Source organism: Nyctereutes procyonoides, unplaced genomic scaffold (assembly GCF_905146905.1).
Source record: "Nyctereutes procyonoides isolate TBG_1078 unplaced genomic scaffold, NYPRO_anot_genome, whole genome shotgun sequence".
Taxonomy (NCBI): Eukaryota; Metazoa; Chordata; class Mammalia; order Carnivora; family Canidae; genus Nyctereutes; species Nyctereutes procyonoides.
In genome coordinates this window covers 145,891-160,462 of record NW_026575134.1, presented here as the reverse complement: position 1 = coordinate 160,462, position 14,572 = coordinate 145,891, and the positions used below count along the sequence as shown (strand labels likewise).

The window sequence follows — 14,572 nt, the reverse complement described above, 5'->3', positions numbered from 1 at the left end:
TCTCCCTCTCCCCCTGCCCTTCCTCCACTGTGCTCTCTCGACCTCTCTAAATAAAAATAAATAAAACCTTAAAAAAAAAAAAAAGACATGGTGCATGCACCAGGCAGAGGGAGAGGGAGAAGCAGACTCCCCGCTGAGCAGGGAGCCCAACGTGGGGCTTGATCTCATGACCTTGAGATCATGACCTGAGCCCAAGGCAGACACTTAACCAACTGAGCCACCCAGGTACCCCTCGGAGGCTCAGTCAGTTAAGAGTCCAGCTGTTGTTTTGTGCAGGTCCTGATCGCGGGGTCATGAGATAGAGGCCCACGTGGGGCTCCACACTCAGCGCAGAGTCTGCAGCAGACTCTCTCCCTCACCCTCTGCCGCTCCCCCCAGCATCTCTCTCTCTCTCTCTCTCTCTCTCTCTCTCAAATAGATAAATAAATCTTAAACTATACATGACAGCTAGGGCACTTGGCCGGCTTAGTCGGTAGAGCAGACAACTCTTGATCTCAGGGTTGTGAGTTCATGCCCCATATCGGATGTAGAGCTTACTTTAAAAGAATAAGTAAAACGAAAAGCTCATCCTTTTAAATAAATAAATTAATTAATTAATTAATTAACAAACAAACTATATACAATGTCCATAATTATACATAAAAATCTCCACCTCAGTGCACATGCCAAAGTAGCAGAGCCTCACACCACCTGGCAGTGCTTGTTCCAAAGGTCATTTCTCTCCCCAAAATCTCTAGAACTACCAGAATCTTAAATCACTGATTCCCTGTCTAACGTAAGCAACTGGATGAGAGTATTATTCCAACATTCCATCTTCGGAGCAGCTATTATAAGTTACGCTTTGGAAAGAAAATCTTATTATTATCATCTGTATTTCTCTTCAAAATCCATGGAAACATGAGTCATTACATTGTATGGAGCAAATATTATCAAACACCTAATAGGAAACGCCGCATCAACAGCCACATCGGGAGCTCACATTTTAAAGCAAGTGTTTATTGGGCCCCCGGGTGGCGCAGCGTGTTAAGCATCCCACTCTCGACTTTGGCTCCGGTCGTGATCTCAAGGTTGTGAGATCAAGCCCCTCATCAGGCTCTGAGAGGGACCTGGAGTCTGCTCAAGATTCTCTCTTCCTCTCCCTCTGCTCCTCCCCCCAACTCACACTCTCTCGCGTTATCTCTAAATAATAATAACTACACAAATAAATAAGTAAATAAAGCAAGTGTTTCTATAAGTAGGTTTTGTCTTTAGATAATAGTTAAATCGAAACCTGGAAATTAAATTCTGAAAACTCACCTAGAGATGGAAGCAGCTGGAGACTTGAGGAAGTTACCCAAAAATGTGAAATAATTATCAGTGATGACTTCCCAATCCATGTTTTCTCCATAACAAGGCGACTCCTCAGAGAAAGCTAAATGGAAAGGCATTTCATATATTGATTTATTTTTAGTTGGACACAACAGTCAAATCTGCCAAAGTGAAAAACACTATAGTGGTTCGGTTAATCCTGGTTGAAAATAAATCAAAAGGTTTGAAATCCTTGAGAGTTGGCTTCTGCTTCTGGCAAAGGTCAAATACCACTGGCCATCAAGCAGCATAGACGGTGATCCATAGAAAACAGAAAGTACGTAAGGTGAGACCCAGGATTTCTAGAAGTTTGGTCTTTTCTCATTTTAAACAAGCTGTTTCTGGGGCTCCAGGATGGCTCAGTCGGTTAAGCATCTGCCTTTGGCTTAGGTCATGATCCCGGGGTCCTGGGATTGAGCCCGGACTCAGGCTCCCTGCTCAGCTTCTCCCTCTCCCTCTGCCCCTTCTGCTTATGCGTGTTCTCTCTCTCTCTCTAATAAAATCTTTTTTAAAATAGGAAAACAAAGTAGCAAGCACAAAATAAGGATAAATCATGTTTGAAAAAAATAATAAAATAATAATGTTTGGCATCAAAAATCACTGGGCAGGGAATCCCTGGGTGGCTCAGCAGTTTAGCGCCACCTTGAGCCCAGGGCATGATCCTGGAGTCCCGGGATCGAGTCCTCCGTTGGGCTCCCTGCATGGAGCCTGCTTCTCCCTCTGCCTGTGTCTCTGCCTCTCTCTCTCTCTCTCTCTCTCTCTCTCTCTCTCTCTCATGAATAAATAAATAAAATCTTTAAAAAAAATCACTGGGCATATAAAGAAGCAGAAAGATGTGACCCATGGTTAGGACAAAAACATAATCAAAATAACCCAGAACAGTATGCCATTGGCACAAAAACAGACACATAGATCAATGAAACAGAATAGAGACCTCAGAAAATAAACCTGCATTTATAGGGTCAATTAATCTGCAACAAAGGAGGCAAGAGCACACAATGGGTAAAGACAGGCTCCTTAACAAGTGGAGTCGGGAGTACCGGCCGCCACATGCAGACGAGTTAACTGTCCACTTTCTTACACTGTGCACAAGAATAACCTCAGAATACACCAAAGATCTAAATGTGAGACCTGAACCCGTAAAACTCCCGACAGAAAACCTAGGCAGTAAATTCTTGGACAGTGGTCTTAGCAATATTTTTTTTGGATCTGCCTCCTCACGGAAGGGCCACGAAATAAAACTATCAAGACTCCATCAAACTGAAACGCTTCTGCGCAGCAAAGGAAACCCCATTAATAGAACAAAAAGGCAACCTACTGGACTGGAGAAGAGATTTACGGAGGATACTTCCAGTAAGGAGCCAATGCCCAAAATACATAAAGAATTCCTTCTACTCAACAACAAAAAAACAATCTGATTTAAAAATGGGCAGCTGACCCCGGTAGATATTTTTCCAGAGAAGACAGACAGATGGTCAACAAGCAGGAGAAAACCTGCTCCGCATCACTCATTATCAGGGAAATGCTAAAGAGGGGCCCTGGGGGCTCAGCTGGTTAAGGGTCTGCCTTGGGCTCAGGTCATGATGCGGGGGCCTGGGATCCAGCCCCGCGTCGGGCTCCCTGCTCAGGGGGGAGCCTGCCTCTCCCTCTCCCTCTGCCGCTCCCCCGCCTGTGCTCTCTCTGTCTCCCTGTCAAATAAATACATAAAATCTTTAAAAATAAATGGAAGCCAAGTCAAGGGTTGAAGTGAAGACCAAATGAGAGAACTGAAACAAAACACAGTAAATGTTGTGATTGTCAATATTATTGAGACTTCCGAACCCAGACTTCTCACTGAAGGTCACTCTTTACAGCCAGTGTTTTTGGAAAAACCGGCAAAATAACGAAGCGAAGTTACAGCGCAGGACGAGCACCCAACAGGAGTGTCAGCCGTCAGCCCAGTGTGGCCTGCCGCAGGTGGAGAGACCCGACGTGGGGGGGTCTGACACCGACCTCCACAGCCGGGGATCCCTGGCGGCCCCTAAAAGCACTAGTTGGGGTGTGGAGGGTCCTCAAAAAGTCCCCAAGAGAGCTGCCCTGCTGGGTATTCATCCAAAGGCCACGAGAGTAGATTCGAAGGGGCACCCGCCCCCCAGCGCTGCAGCAGCAGCAACAGCCAAATAGAGCAACAGCCCCGTGTCCCTGCTGAATGCTAAGGAGGTGGTGCGGGCACCCACTACGGAAGATACCAGCCATCGAAAGGAAGATCTTGCCACCACAACAACGTGGGCAGAACTGGAGCATGTTCTGCTCAGCCAAGGAAGCCACACAGAGGGGGATGAATACCGCGATTCGCCGCATACTAGGAGCAAAGGGAAGGGGAGGGAGACAGACCCTTCACTGTAGGAAAGGCCTGCTGGGCACAGGGGGGAGGGGAGGGGAGGAGAGGGGGAGGGGAGGGGGAGCGGGGAGGGGGGGACGAAGGAGCGCACCCGTCCTGATGACACCGGGCGATACAGGCAACTGCTGGATCGCCGTCTTGCACACCTGAGACTAGTATTATCCTGTAGGTTAGCAAACTGGAATCTAACAAAAAACTAAAAACAACAACAACAACAAAAACCAAATGGCTGTTTGAGGAGGATGGACAGGATTAGGGGGATGTGAGCACGGAGCAGGGACACAGCCTCCCCGCCCCACCACACGTGGAGGCAGCAGTTGTTCCGAGGGGAAGCTGTGGTGTGCACGGCGCACGGACAACCAGGGCCAGCGTGGACCCCGGGGCGGGGCGGACCCACCCCACCAGCATCTTCCCAGAAAAGGAGGCCTTTGGAACGAGAGAACACCCGCCTGTGGGTCGTGCAGTGGCAAACGCATCAAATTTGCCTTTGAGGGGATTTTGGGGTTTGAGGACGCCACGGGAACAGGGGAGCTGCCCGGCCCGGGGTGCTGCCCCAGGAAGCAGGGTGAGCCGCACATCCGGGCCCCGGAGGGACTGTTAGGAACGCGGCGTGGTCATCACGGTGGCGAGTGATACCTGGCGAGCCTGTGCTCTCAGCTCCCCTTTAGTCGTCTCTGAGGAGCAAGGGGGCCACGAATGGGGGACAAGTGCCCACGTTCCCGTAGTGGAGGCCCCGACTCACCAGGTGGGTGGTTCGGGAGCCTTCCATGCACGTGCACATAGCAGAGCAGGTCACAGGTCTTGCGGATGAGTCCCAGGAAGGCTCCCCGGTAGGCTGTTTCCTCCAGGGACAGCTGTACTTCCTCCAGGGTGTGAAATACCCTGCAACAGAGGAGTCCAGGGACAGCTGACGTCTCCTCGCGGTCCCCCAGAAGACACACCAGTACAGATTCATCCAGACGCAGACATACACGCGCGCCGGGCGGTCCACTCGGTCAGAAGTTGGAACCTTTGCGACAGTTTCCTCAATAGCTATCTGACTGCTTACGGATTCCCTCAGCCTGATTTGAAAAGTGAGGAGAGGGATCCCTGGGTGGCGCAGCGGTTTGGCGCCTGCCTTTGGCCCAGGGAGCGATCCTGGAGACCCGGGATCGAATCCCACGTCGGGCTCCCGGTGCATGGAGCCTGCTTCTCCCTCTGCCTGATGTCTCTGCCTCTCTCTCTCTCTCTCTCTCTGTGTGAACTATCATAAATAAAAAAAAAATGTGAGGAGAAACCACTCGCAGAAACACACGGCACGTAAGACCCAGCAAATCAAGAGAATAGAAAAGCGGAAAATAGAAGGACACAATACGGAATCAACTGTGGAGTCCGGAACCTTGTGAAAGATGAAGTCAATGGTCAACCTTTAAAAGACTTGTTTAATTTTTTTTGTATTTTTATCTTATTTTTTTTTAAAGATGTGCTTACTTATTAGAGACGGGGAGGGGGGCGCATGCACACGAGCAGGGGAGGGCCGGGCGGAGAAATAGAAATAGAAATAGAGGATGCTACGTTGACCCCTCTGGAGGGCGGCTAGCCCCCCGGGTTCTCAGCTATTCCGCTGCACGTGGGCTTACACTGCGGAGAGAAGCCGGTCCCGACAGTCCGCGGCAAGGTCACTGTCCCCGGGTGAGGCAGCAGGTCCCAGCAGGCGCAGGAGCCTCCGGCAGGAAAGGGCTGCGGCCGCCAGCTGCGCCTCCACCTCCGGCCAGCCCAGAAGTCCTCCGGGTACCGACACCGGCGTATCTGTGCGCCCGGTGATGACCTCTTGCAAAAGGTGACCCTTGACAGGAGAAGAGACGCACTGTGACCCAGGGAGCCAGGCCGGGCGGCGCGGAGAGGCCCTCCCCACCGCTCACTCCCCACGGGCTCCCTTGAACCGTGACGGAGACGTGGCTGGTGGGCCTCCGAGGAGCCCCGGGGCCCAGGGACCATCCTGGATCCGAAGCCCTAGCCCCGCACCACAGCTCAGCCGGGACAGGCAGGAGGGACCGTGTGCCCAGCGCCGCTGTGGCCAGACCCGCGTCCCCGGAGCTGCGCTGCAGGTACCCCGGGCTGGGCTGCGACACCGCATCCAGCCACACCCAGAAGGTGCAGGTGCCCCAGGCAGCGCAGCAGACGGGGTGACAAATGAAACCAGTCGTAGGGAGGAAGAAATGGTGGCCGCTACTGGAATGTTCCGAGCTCGTCACCTTTCCTAACAAAGCACTCCCCACTGTTGAGCGCTCAGCAGGCGGCACGAGCGGGGAAGGCCGGCCGGCTGTGCCTCCGCCCCGGCTGCCTGACGCCTGGAGACACGGGCCGTCCTGACATTTGCAGCTGGGGCTGGAGAGGATGGGGAGCCGGGAAGCCAGGGGAGCACAGGGCTGCGTTGGAAAGTTGGGGGGCTCCTGGTGAAAGCCTGCTACTGTCGGGAGGTCCGGTGGGATGGGGGCCCGCACCCTCCCAGTGTGGCCAACGCACGGGCCGCAGGGGCGGCTGGCACCGCACGGGGGGCCAACCCCTAAAACGAGCCCGGGGGCTTCCACGGACGAGATCAGAGGCGGCTACTCACCGCGTCCTCTGCTGACCTCAGGAGCTTGTTCAGGACGCTGGTCTCGTTGGAGAAGCCACGGGGACACGGGAGGGCCGCCCTCCCCGACACGCTCGCATGCAGGCACCCCTGCAGGGACGGAGGGCACAGTGGTGACGCCCAGAGGGGCTGGCACGCGCCCTCCCAGGGCAGGGGCACAGCCCACGTCAGCACCGATGAAAACTTCAATGTAAGACCAAGCTCTTGGAAAACGCGCCCGTTCCGCCAGCGCAGCCCACGGCGTGGGCCAGGCGAAGGGCCAGGAGCCTCCCGAGTGTTTCACCGAACCCGCCTGTTCACAGGCCAGGCTGCGCTTTACCTGCTCCCGCTCCCGAAGGGGGGACTCCTCTCCCGGCTGCTCCTGTCCGCCCGGGCCGCCGCCGCTGGCCGCCGCCTCCAGGCACGCGAGGGCTCCTGGGGGGCCGCAGAGCGAGGCATCAGGGCCCTCCACGCAGGCTGCCCCCCGCCTGACCCCCACGCGCGGCCGTCCATGGACACGGATGAGAAACCCCGCACCTGCGCCCCCCGCACCCACCACCACACGCTTCATGAGCTTGCCCAGAGAGGGAATCGGAGAACGCGTGGCGCGCTCTCACGCTGCTGAAGACCAGGAGGACGGCTTTCCAAGGGACCCCACGTGTGGCTCCTAGCAAGCGGTGCCAAGAACAGCGGCGAGCTCACCTTGCACGAAACGCAGCTTGTGCGCTATCGCGTTCCCGAGGACCGCGGGGAGGGCGAGCAGCCTCCTTGGAGCCGGCCTCGGCGGCGGCAGGTCTCGAGAAACATCCTCCAGCTTCTGTAGGCGCAGCAACCTGAGGGCACAGGAAACAAGAGTTTCAGATGCCGACTTATGAGTGGTGGGCGGACGCCCCGGCGCGGGCGAATCAGCAGCAACCAAAGAGTCTGGGAGGTTCCAGAAGGATGCCCAGCCCGGCAGCCCAGCTGCACCCCTGCAGCCGGGCCAGGAGGGAGGGAAGCGGGCGGGCACTGCTGCAGCCCCGGAGCTCCCCAGCGGAGAGGTGCGGAGCCCACGCCCCGGGGGCCAGGCAGTCCGGAGCCGCCCCAGGAGCTGCAGCGACCTCCCCTCCCCAGAGGCTCTGTGTGGCCCCAGAAGGATGAGGAGGGAGGAGGGAGGGAGGAGGGAGGGAGGGGGCAACCCAGGAGAGCAGCTCGAGAGACAGACGCTCTGAGGTGAGAGGGGCTGAAACTGGGACCAAGTGTGCGAGTGAAGAACCAGGCGGGGGTCGCACCCTGGGAGCAAGCGCCCAGCAGGTGAACGCAGACCCTCAGATTCTCCACAAACACGCGAAATCCTCCTCCAGGAAGAGAGTGAGCAGGAAGGAGAGACACAGAAGATGACACTAGTGGCACCTGTGCAAGGTTGACGAGGCTGGACCCCGCCTGGATCCCACCGCCACCCCTCCCGACCACTGCCTGGCCCCGATGGCCCCACCTGGCCCTCACCTGATCTGCTTGGCCCTCACCTGACCCCACCTGGCCCTGCCTGACCCCACTTGGCCCTCACCTGACCCCGCCGGGCCCCACCTGACCCCACCTGGACCCTGCCTGAATCCCACTCCCACCCCACCCGACCACGGCCTGACCCAGCCTGGCCCTGCTGGACCCCACCTGGCCCCGCCTGACCCCACTCGGCCCTCACCTGACCCCATCTGGCCCCCGCACCCCACCAGGCCCCACCCGACTCCCCCTCCCCCCACCCACCCGCCCACTGCTTGGCCCCGCTTGACCCCGCCTGGCCCAGCCTGGCCCTGCTTGATTCTCCCCACCCACCTGACCACTGCCTGGCCCCGCCTGACCCCGCCTGGCCCTGCCTGGCCCCCTACCTGATGCCCACCTGGTGCCGCCTGACTCCCCCCGCCCACCCAACCACAGTCTGGCCCATCTGGCCCTGCTTGGCCCCATCTGACCCCGCCTGACCCCACTTGGCCCTCATCTGACCCTGCCTGACCCCGCCTGGGCCCGCCTGACCCCACCTGGCCCCTACCTGGCCCCACCTGTCTCCCACCTGATCTGCCTGACCCCACCTGGCCGCCACCTCACCCCACCTGACCCTACCTGAACCCACCTGGCCCTGCCTGGCCCCCCTGCCCCGTGCCCACCGACCCCCCTCTCCTGCATCTCATCATCCTGGTGCAGGAGATCCAGGCAGGAGCAGGTGCCACCAGCTGCACACCCGCCTCTAACGACCTGCGTCCTTGGTACCAAAGGGGGACTTGTTCAGTCTTCCGGTTGGAAGCTGTGATGTGAGAGACAAGCTGTGAGCAGTGGGCGCCAACGGGTGGGAGCAGGAGCCTGAACCAGCGGCTTCCCACCAGGGACAGGGGGTCCTACTCGGACCGGAGGAGGCCAGGCAAGCGAGGCGCTAAGGGGCGGGCGGCCGCCGTCTACAATGACACCGAGCGCTAGGAAGGACGCGCCGGGCGATGCCAGGAGGGGACGCGAGTCCAGCGGCCGGGGCAGGTGTCGGCCCAGAGGACAGAGCTGGGACCGCACCACGGCCGCCCCGATGACCCCTGCTGCAGCGGGGCTCGCGTCCACCCCAGGAAACAGCCTCTGCACACACACGGGACGAGACACGACGCGGGAGGGCGGTGCGGCGGGGTGTCCCAGGAGGGAACTGCTAAGGGGAGGAGGCGGCGGGGTGGGCTCAGGCGAGATCAGGACAGAGCCGTGGGTGCCGCGGGAGGCGTGAGGGAACGGGGAGCCGCCACTAAGTGCGGGGCGTCCTCAGCCCGGGGTCTCCCACCTGCCCTACGGCCCGGCAGATCCCTCCTTCCTTAGAGCGGAGGGCACAGGGCCTCTGGGGTCCTGCACGGAGCCAGCAGCGGGCAGGCTCGTGGGGACGGGTGGGCCCCCCACCTTCCCAGCTGCACGTGGGCAGAGGCGGCTGGGGCGTCCCCACCTGCTCCTCTGAGAGGGACCGTCTCTAACATCCCGACCTGGAAGAGGAGCCAAGAGCCAGAGTGCCCCGGGCTCCCCGTCCCTGGGCCGTGGGAGGTTGGTTCTGCTCGTCTGACACGTCCCCAGCCGCCTGGGACATCCCTCCTCCACACACACACGGGGCCACCGACGGTGCAGGACGCCCCCTCTGCAGCTTCCCGGCCGCTGGCTGCAAACCCTCCGGCCGACGCGGCCTCTGTGACGCCGTCCCTCACCGGCCCGGCCCGCCCGAGCAGGGAAAGACGCCTTACGTGTTGGGAGCCAAGTTGTTGCCGCCGGGGCCAGCTGCTGCCACGCTGTCGCCGAGGACGAGGGGCACGGGGTGCAGAGCGCCCGCCCCCTGCCGACGGCCGAGGGCCTCCAGGCCGCGGGGGACCCCCGCCAGCACCTGCCGCCAGCGCCCCAGCACCTGTGAGCAGAAGGGACAGGGTTAGCGCTGCGGCCACGCGCTGCCGCCCAGAGCCTGTGCCGGGGAGGCTGCGACGGGGCCCGCGATGACGGCCGGATGGAGGCCCGTTCTCGAGATGCGGCCAGTGAAGCGCCTGCTACTCGCCGAACGATCGATTCCTACCCAGAAGTTAAGGGTTGAAAACGGCATCGAAGGACGCGCGCAGCTTCACGGGGCTGCTGGCTCCCGTCCTCCGCCCGCGGCCACCGTCAGGAGCTGGGCGCCGGGGGGCCCAGATGGCTGAACGTCCCACTCGGCTTCGGCCCAGGTCATGACCCCAGGGGCGTGAGATGGAGCCCCGGCCCCCTCCCCACCAGGCTCTCTCACTCGCTCTCTCTCTCTCTCTCTAAAATAAATAAATAAAATATTTTTTAAAAACGGAGAGGGAAGGTCATCATCACAAACATCACTAAACCAGCAACGCGGACCCTGAAATCGGACACGTTGGGGACGGCATGAACACGTCAGCGAGCTCTGGTTTCATGGTGATGACACGCGCCCCCCACGTGCCCCGGGCCCACCCCTGCACCCAAGGGTCCACGGAGCCCCCGGGGACCCCACACGCCACAGCCCAACTCTGGCTCTTGGCACGGCCCGTGTGTGCCTCGGAGGAAGACACGCTTCCTGGTGACCTCTGTGCCGAGGCCGGGGGGTGCACTCGGGATGCGGGCGCTTGATGGGGGGGACGTGGGGCCCCCGGGGCTCATCCCTGCAAGGGACTCGCCACGAAACAGGAAAAAACATCGGGAAGGGAATCGAGCTGTGGGCTTAGGGCTTCAGCGAGCGAGGCAAGCTCCGGCGGCCGCGGGCGCAGAACCACAGCGCACACCCGCAGCTCGCAGGGCCGCTTCGCCAGAATGAAGTCGGACGCTGCACATCAGCCCCATCGCAGTCGGAGAGACGGGGAGGCACGAGGCGGGTGTGGACCCGCGGGTGGCTCGCGGCGGGACGGCACCTGCTGCAGACCTGGGCCAGCTGACCGCGTGCAGCAGGTGCCCACGCAGGGACCAGCGGGGCGGACGGCCCCCGGGGTGACCCTCTGGGGGGTCGGGACAGGACGGAACGCACGATCCGCTCCCAGGCCCCCTTGTGGGGATCTGCCAACAGCAGGAAGCACATTCACGGGCCGTTTCTTCCGGAAAGTTCCCTCCCGGGAACACCACCACAGCCTTGGCAAAGGAGCCGCTCCAGTCCCCGCTCCACGGAGGAAGTAACGGGCCGACGAAGGGTCGCCCGTCCGGTCGGTGGGCAGGAAGCCTTCCGGAATTAGGTTTTTCGGGATCGTCTGTAAGTGCACAGCACAGCTTCCCCGGGCCGGGGACCCGGGACGAGTCAAACGCTGCTCGTTGTCACCCTCCGGGCAAAAGCGAGCACCAGAGCAGCCCCGTTCAGCTGGCACCTTGGAGCAACAAAGCTGCTTTGCCAGAAACAAACATTCTCTCTCCAAATTACCCAAGAGGGACGAGGCCAGCACGAGTCACACTGGATTTCTAGGTCAGAAGCAGGTTGACATTTTGGGTTTTATTAAGGATTTTATTTATTTATTCATGAGACGCAGAGAGAGGCAGAGACACAGGCAGAGGGAGAAGCAGGCTCCATGCAGGGAGCCCGACGTGGGATTCGATCCCGGGTCTCCAGGATCGCGCCCTGGGCCAAAGGCAGGCGCCAAACCGCTGCGCCACCCAGGGATCCCAGGAGGGACGTGTTCTAGCAGCCAGGGGAGCCGCACACCTGGGACATGCACCCGGGGACCTCGACCACTTCCCTTGTGATTCTAATCTCAAAACCTTGCCGTTCGATTTTTTATTTTTTAAGATTTTATTTATTTGGGCAGCCCATGTAGTTCAGCAGTTTAGTGCCGCCTTCAGCCCAGGGCATGACACTGGAGACCCGGGATCCAGTCCCACGTAGGGCTCCCTGCATGGAGCCTGCTTCTCCCTCTGCCTGTGTCTCTGCCTCTCTCTGTGTCACTCATGAATAAATAAAAAATATCTTTTTAAAAAAAGATATTATTTATTTATTTGGGAGAGAGTGCAAGAGAGAGAGCAGGAGCTGAGCAGAGGGCGGAGGGAGGGAGAAGCAGGGTCCTCGCTGAGCAGGGAGCGCGGCGCGAGACTCGATCCCAGGATCCGGGACCATGACGACCGACTGAGCCACTCAGGCGCCCAATCCTTACCCTTTTCGGTAAAGTTCTATACAGTTTGACTCAAACTCTGTTCTAAACTAATAAGAAAGGAGGGTCCTGAGTCTGGAGAAAATAGGGTCCCATCTGCCCCCTGAGCTTCCAATCGGTAGACACTGCGGCGCCCGTGACAGATGCCAGGACGCAACGGCCAGTCCCACGGGACGTCAGGGGTGGATGGCATTGGGCCGGGTGTGGGATGAGAACAGGAGACCGCGGACTGGCCACGCCGAGCCCGCCCGGTGAAAGAATGTTCCAGACGCTCGGCCGCACAGCCGTGAGCGGCGGCCCCTGGCCCACTGCACACAGGTAACCCGGAGGTGACCCAGCCGCTGGGGAAGTGCGACGAGTGGCCCCAGGAGGCGAGCCGAGTCCACACCCGGAGCAGAGACCCAGACGCTAGCAGGAGGCGGTGGTCTCGCCCGAGCCCCCGGCCCCTCACCCACAACCACGGGGCCCTGCCCCAGGCCATCCACGCAGCCCAGGCGACAGGCGTGCGCCTCCCGCATCCTGCTCCGCGCCGAGGGGAAGTGCCAGGCAACATGCAGAAGTGACAAAGGGACGCGCAGGCGCCAGGAGTAGCAGCGGCGAGCGGGGCTCCAGGGTCACACGTCCGACCCCTTTATTTGATACGGTTTGGAAAGGAGGCTCCTGCCCGCGGCCCCCGTCGCCGCCGCCGCCCCACTGCTGGCCCGAGAGCGAGAACTGCTACGGCTCGCGCCCCTGCTCCTGGCACCCTGCCTCGGGGCCGGGGCTACGAGGGAAGGGGGGCTCCTCGAGGCCAAAGCAGCAGGGCCCGCGGCGGCCAGGCAACCCCGTGCTCACGGAGCTCCGCGTCCTGCTGCCTCTCCCGCCCCGGCACCCTCCGGGGGAGCAGCCCACGGCGCGGGAAGCATCACGCGTGCCTACCTCCTGCAGCTCGGCTGAGTAATTGAGGATTTGTTCTGCGTGCACGTCCTCAAAACCAAATCGGGGCTTCAGGTCAGCCTGGACCGTCCGCGGACCCCACAGCAGCTTCTGCAGGGACGGGCTGTCTCCGGCCTCTGCAAGGCAACCAACGATTTGTACCCGTCAGAGGACGCGGCCACGGCACGGCGCGTCGGAGCCATTCAGAAAGTGACGCCTCGCTCAGGTCTACAAGAGAAGCGAGTGACGCCCTCCAGGCCATCAGGTTGGAGAAGCAAACAGAAGCTGCGCCGGGGGCCGCGGCGCGGCAGGACGGCCACCTCCCGGTCGTGGCGACCCCGGTCTCCGGGAGGAACACGAGAGCACAGCTCGAGGACTCTGAAGCTCACATCACTGTAACTCCGAGGTCGCCCCTCCGGAGGTTCGACATCACTTCTGGGAGCATGTGGCCGACGTGAAAGCCTCCACCTTCCGCGGTGAGCCCTCCGCGACATCCCAGCCGCGAGACTGTTTAGGATCGTGACCCACAAGCACCTAAAGGACCCCAAAACCTTTCTCACGGGCGTCACCTCTCGGGACCCTTTTACACTAATGCTGCGGGTCGACCGGGAAGCCCTGAAATCCACGACTCCTCGCTCTCCGTCTGTTGTCTTTGCATAAAGGGGGCAAGGTCGGGTTCTGAGATTTTTAAACGTGGCATTGGCTGTGTGTCCAAGAGGTGGCACCCCCGAGGCCAGCATTTCCCTCGCCAGGTCCTGCCCACAACACACAGGTAGGTGCAGTGATCGTCCTCTTTGGGGGAAAAGGAATCGCCGCGTGTCACACTCGAGCTGCAGTCTTGACCCAAACCCAGATCTGATCCCGACCCTGCACTGTAACCACTGATCTCTCCTGCTCTCAGGATGGGCTGGAATAACAGAATTCTAGAAAGGAGAAGAAAAACAGAGACAGTGGTGACCGAGCGGTATGAACTATAAAATCATGCCAGAAAGGGGGGGACAGCAGGGCTCGGACACCCAGTGCTGAATGACAGCTCAGATGGTGGGAATTAACAGTTTCAGTGAAGAACAGCCTGGCCCTCGGCCCCCTGACGGGGCGCATCCCTTCCCCTTCACACATCTCAATCTGCACGTGAGGCAAAGGGATTTTTCTTGGGACAAGAGGAATGAGGACAATTTTTCTTCACCCCGAGGTGCCCTGCAATCGTGTGCCTCAGCTCGGACTCCCTGGCAATAGACAGAAAATCAGTTTGATGAGTTTGTTACAACCGAGGTCACCGGGGAGGTGGCAATGAGGTATTTAGTGTGTCGTCACCTCCATCTCCTGGGTTTTGTTCTGAGGGTTAAGGACTCGTGCTTCCCGCTGGACCCACTGCAGGAGAAGTAAATTAGACGTTAAAGACCAGTCTTCCCTCTTGCAGAGGCGCGAATCATCTCTCCTGCCCAAGGAGGCCCCTCCCTACGCTGAGTCCGCAGCCACGGGAAGAACCTGGATGGGACTGGGGTGATGGTTCCAAGGAGCCAGAAAACTCTAAAAGGGTTAGAAATCTCTGTGTAACCACTGCATTGCATGGGTCAGGAGACAGACTTGGAGAGTTAGGGGCAGGCAGAGAGAATCTGATCCTGGGCTCCTGGCCCCAGGCGCCTGCCCCCAGGCCAGCCCTACATCTGCACTAGGAAGGTCTGTCCAAAATGCGGGTCTAACTGCTGCCCCTGAGTCCTTCTGTGATCTGGC

The 14,572-nt window shown here is 59.5% G+C and overlaps 1 protein-coding gene across 1 annotated transcript in view; it reads right to left on the bottom strand.

The window, feature by feature from the left end:
- ABCA13 (ATP binding cassette subfamily A member 13) overlaps positions 1 to 14,572 on the bottom strand; it is a 265,035-nt gene that overhangs the window by 166,011 nt on the left and 84,452 nt on the right. Inside the window, exons 17-24 of the mRNA XM_055301220.1 lie at positions 12,842 to 12,975; positions 9,554 to 9,711; positions 7,023 to 7,153; positions 6,661 to 6,755; positions 6,324 to 6,431; positions 5,347 to 5,552; positions 4,470 to 4,609; positions 1,297 to 1,411 (exon numbers count right to left, since the gene is read on the bottom strand). Coding sequence (XP_055157195.1) covers positions 1,297 to 1,411; positions 4,470 to 4,609; positions 5,347 to 5,552; positions 6,324 to 6,431; positions 6,661 to 6,755; positions 7,023 to 7,153; positions 9,554 to 9,711; positions 12,842 to 12,975 — 1,087 coding nt within the window. The remainder of the gene's footprint in view (positions 1 to 1,296; positions 1,412 to 4,469; positions 4,610 to 5,346; positions 5,553 to 6,323; positions 6,432 to 6,660; positions 6,756 to 7,022; positions 7,154 to 9,553; positions 9,712 to 12,841; positions 12,976 to 14,572) is intronic.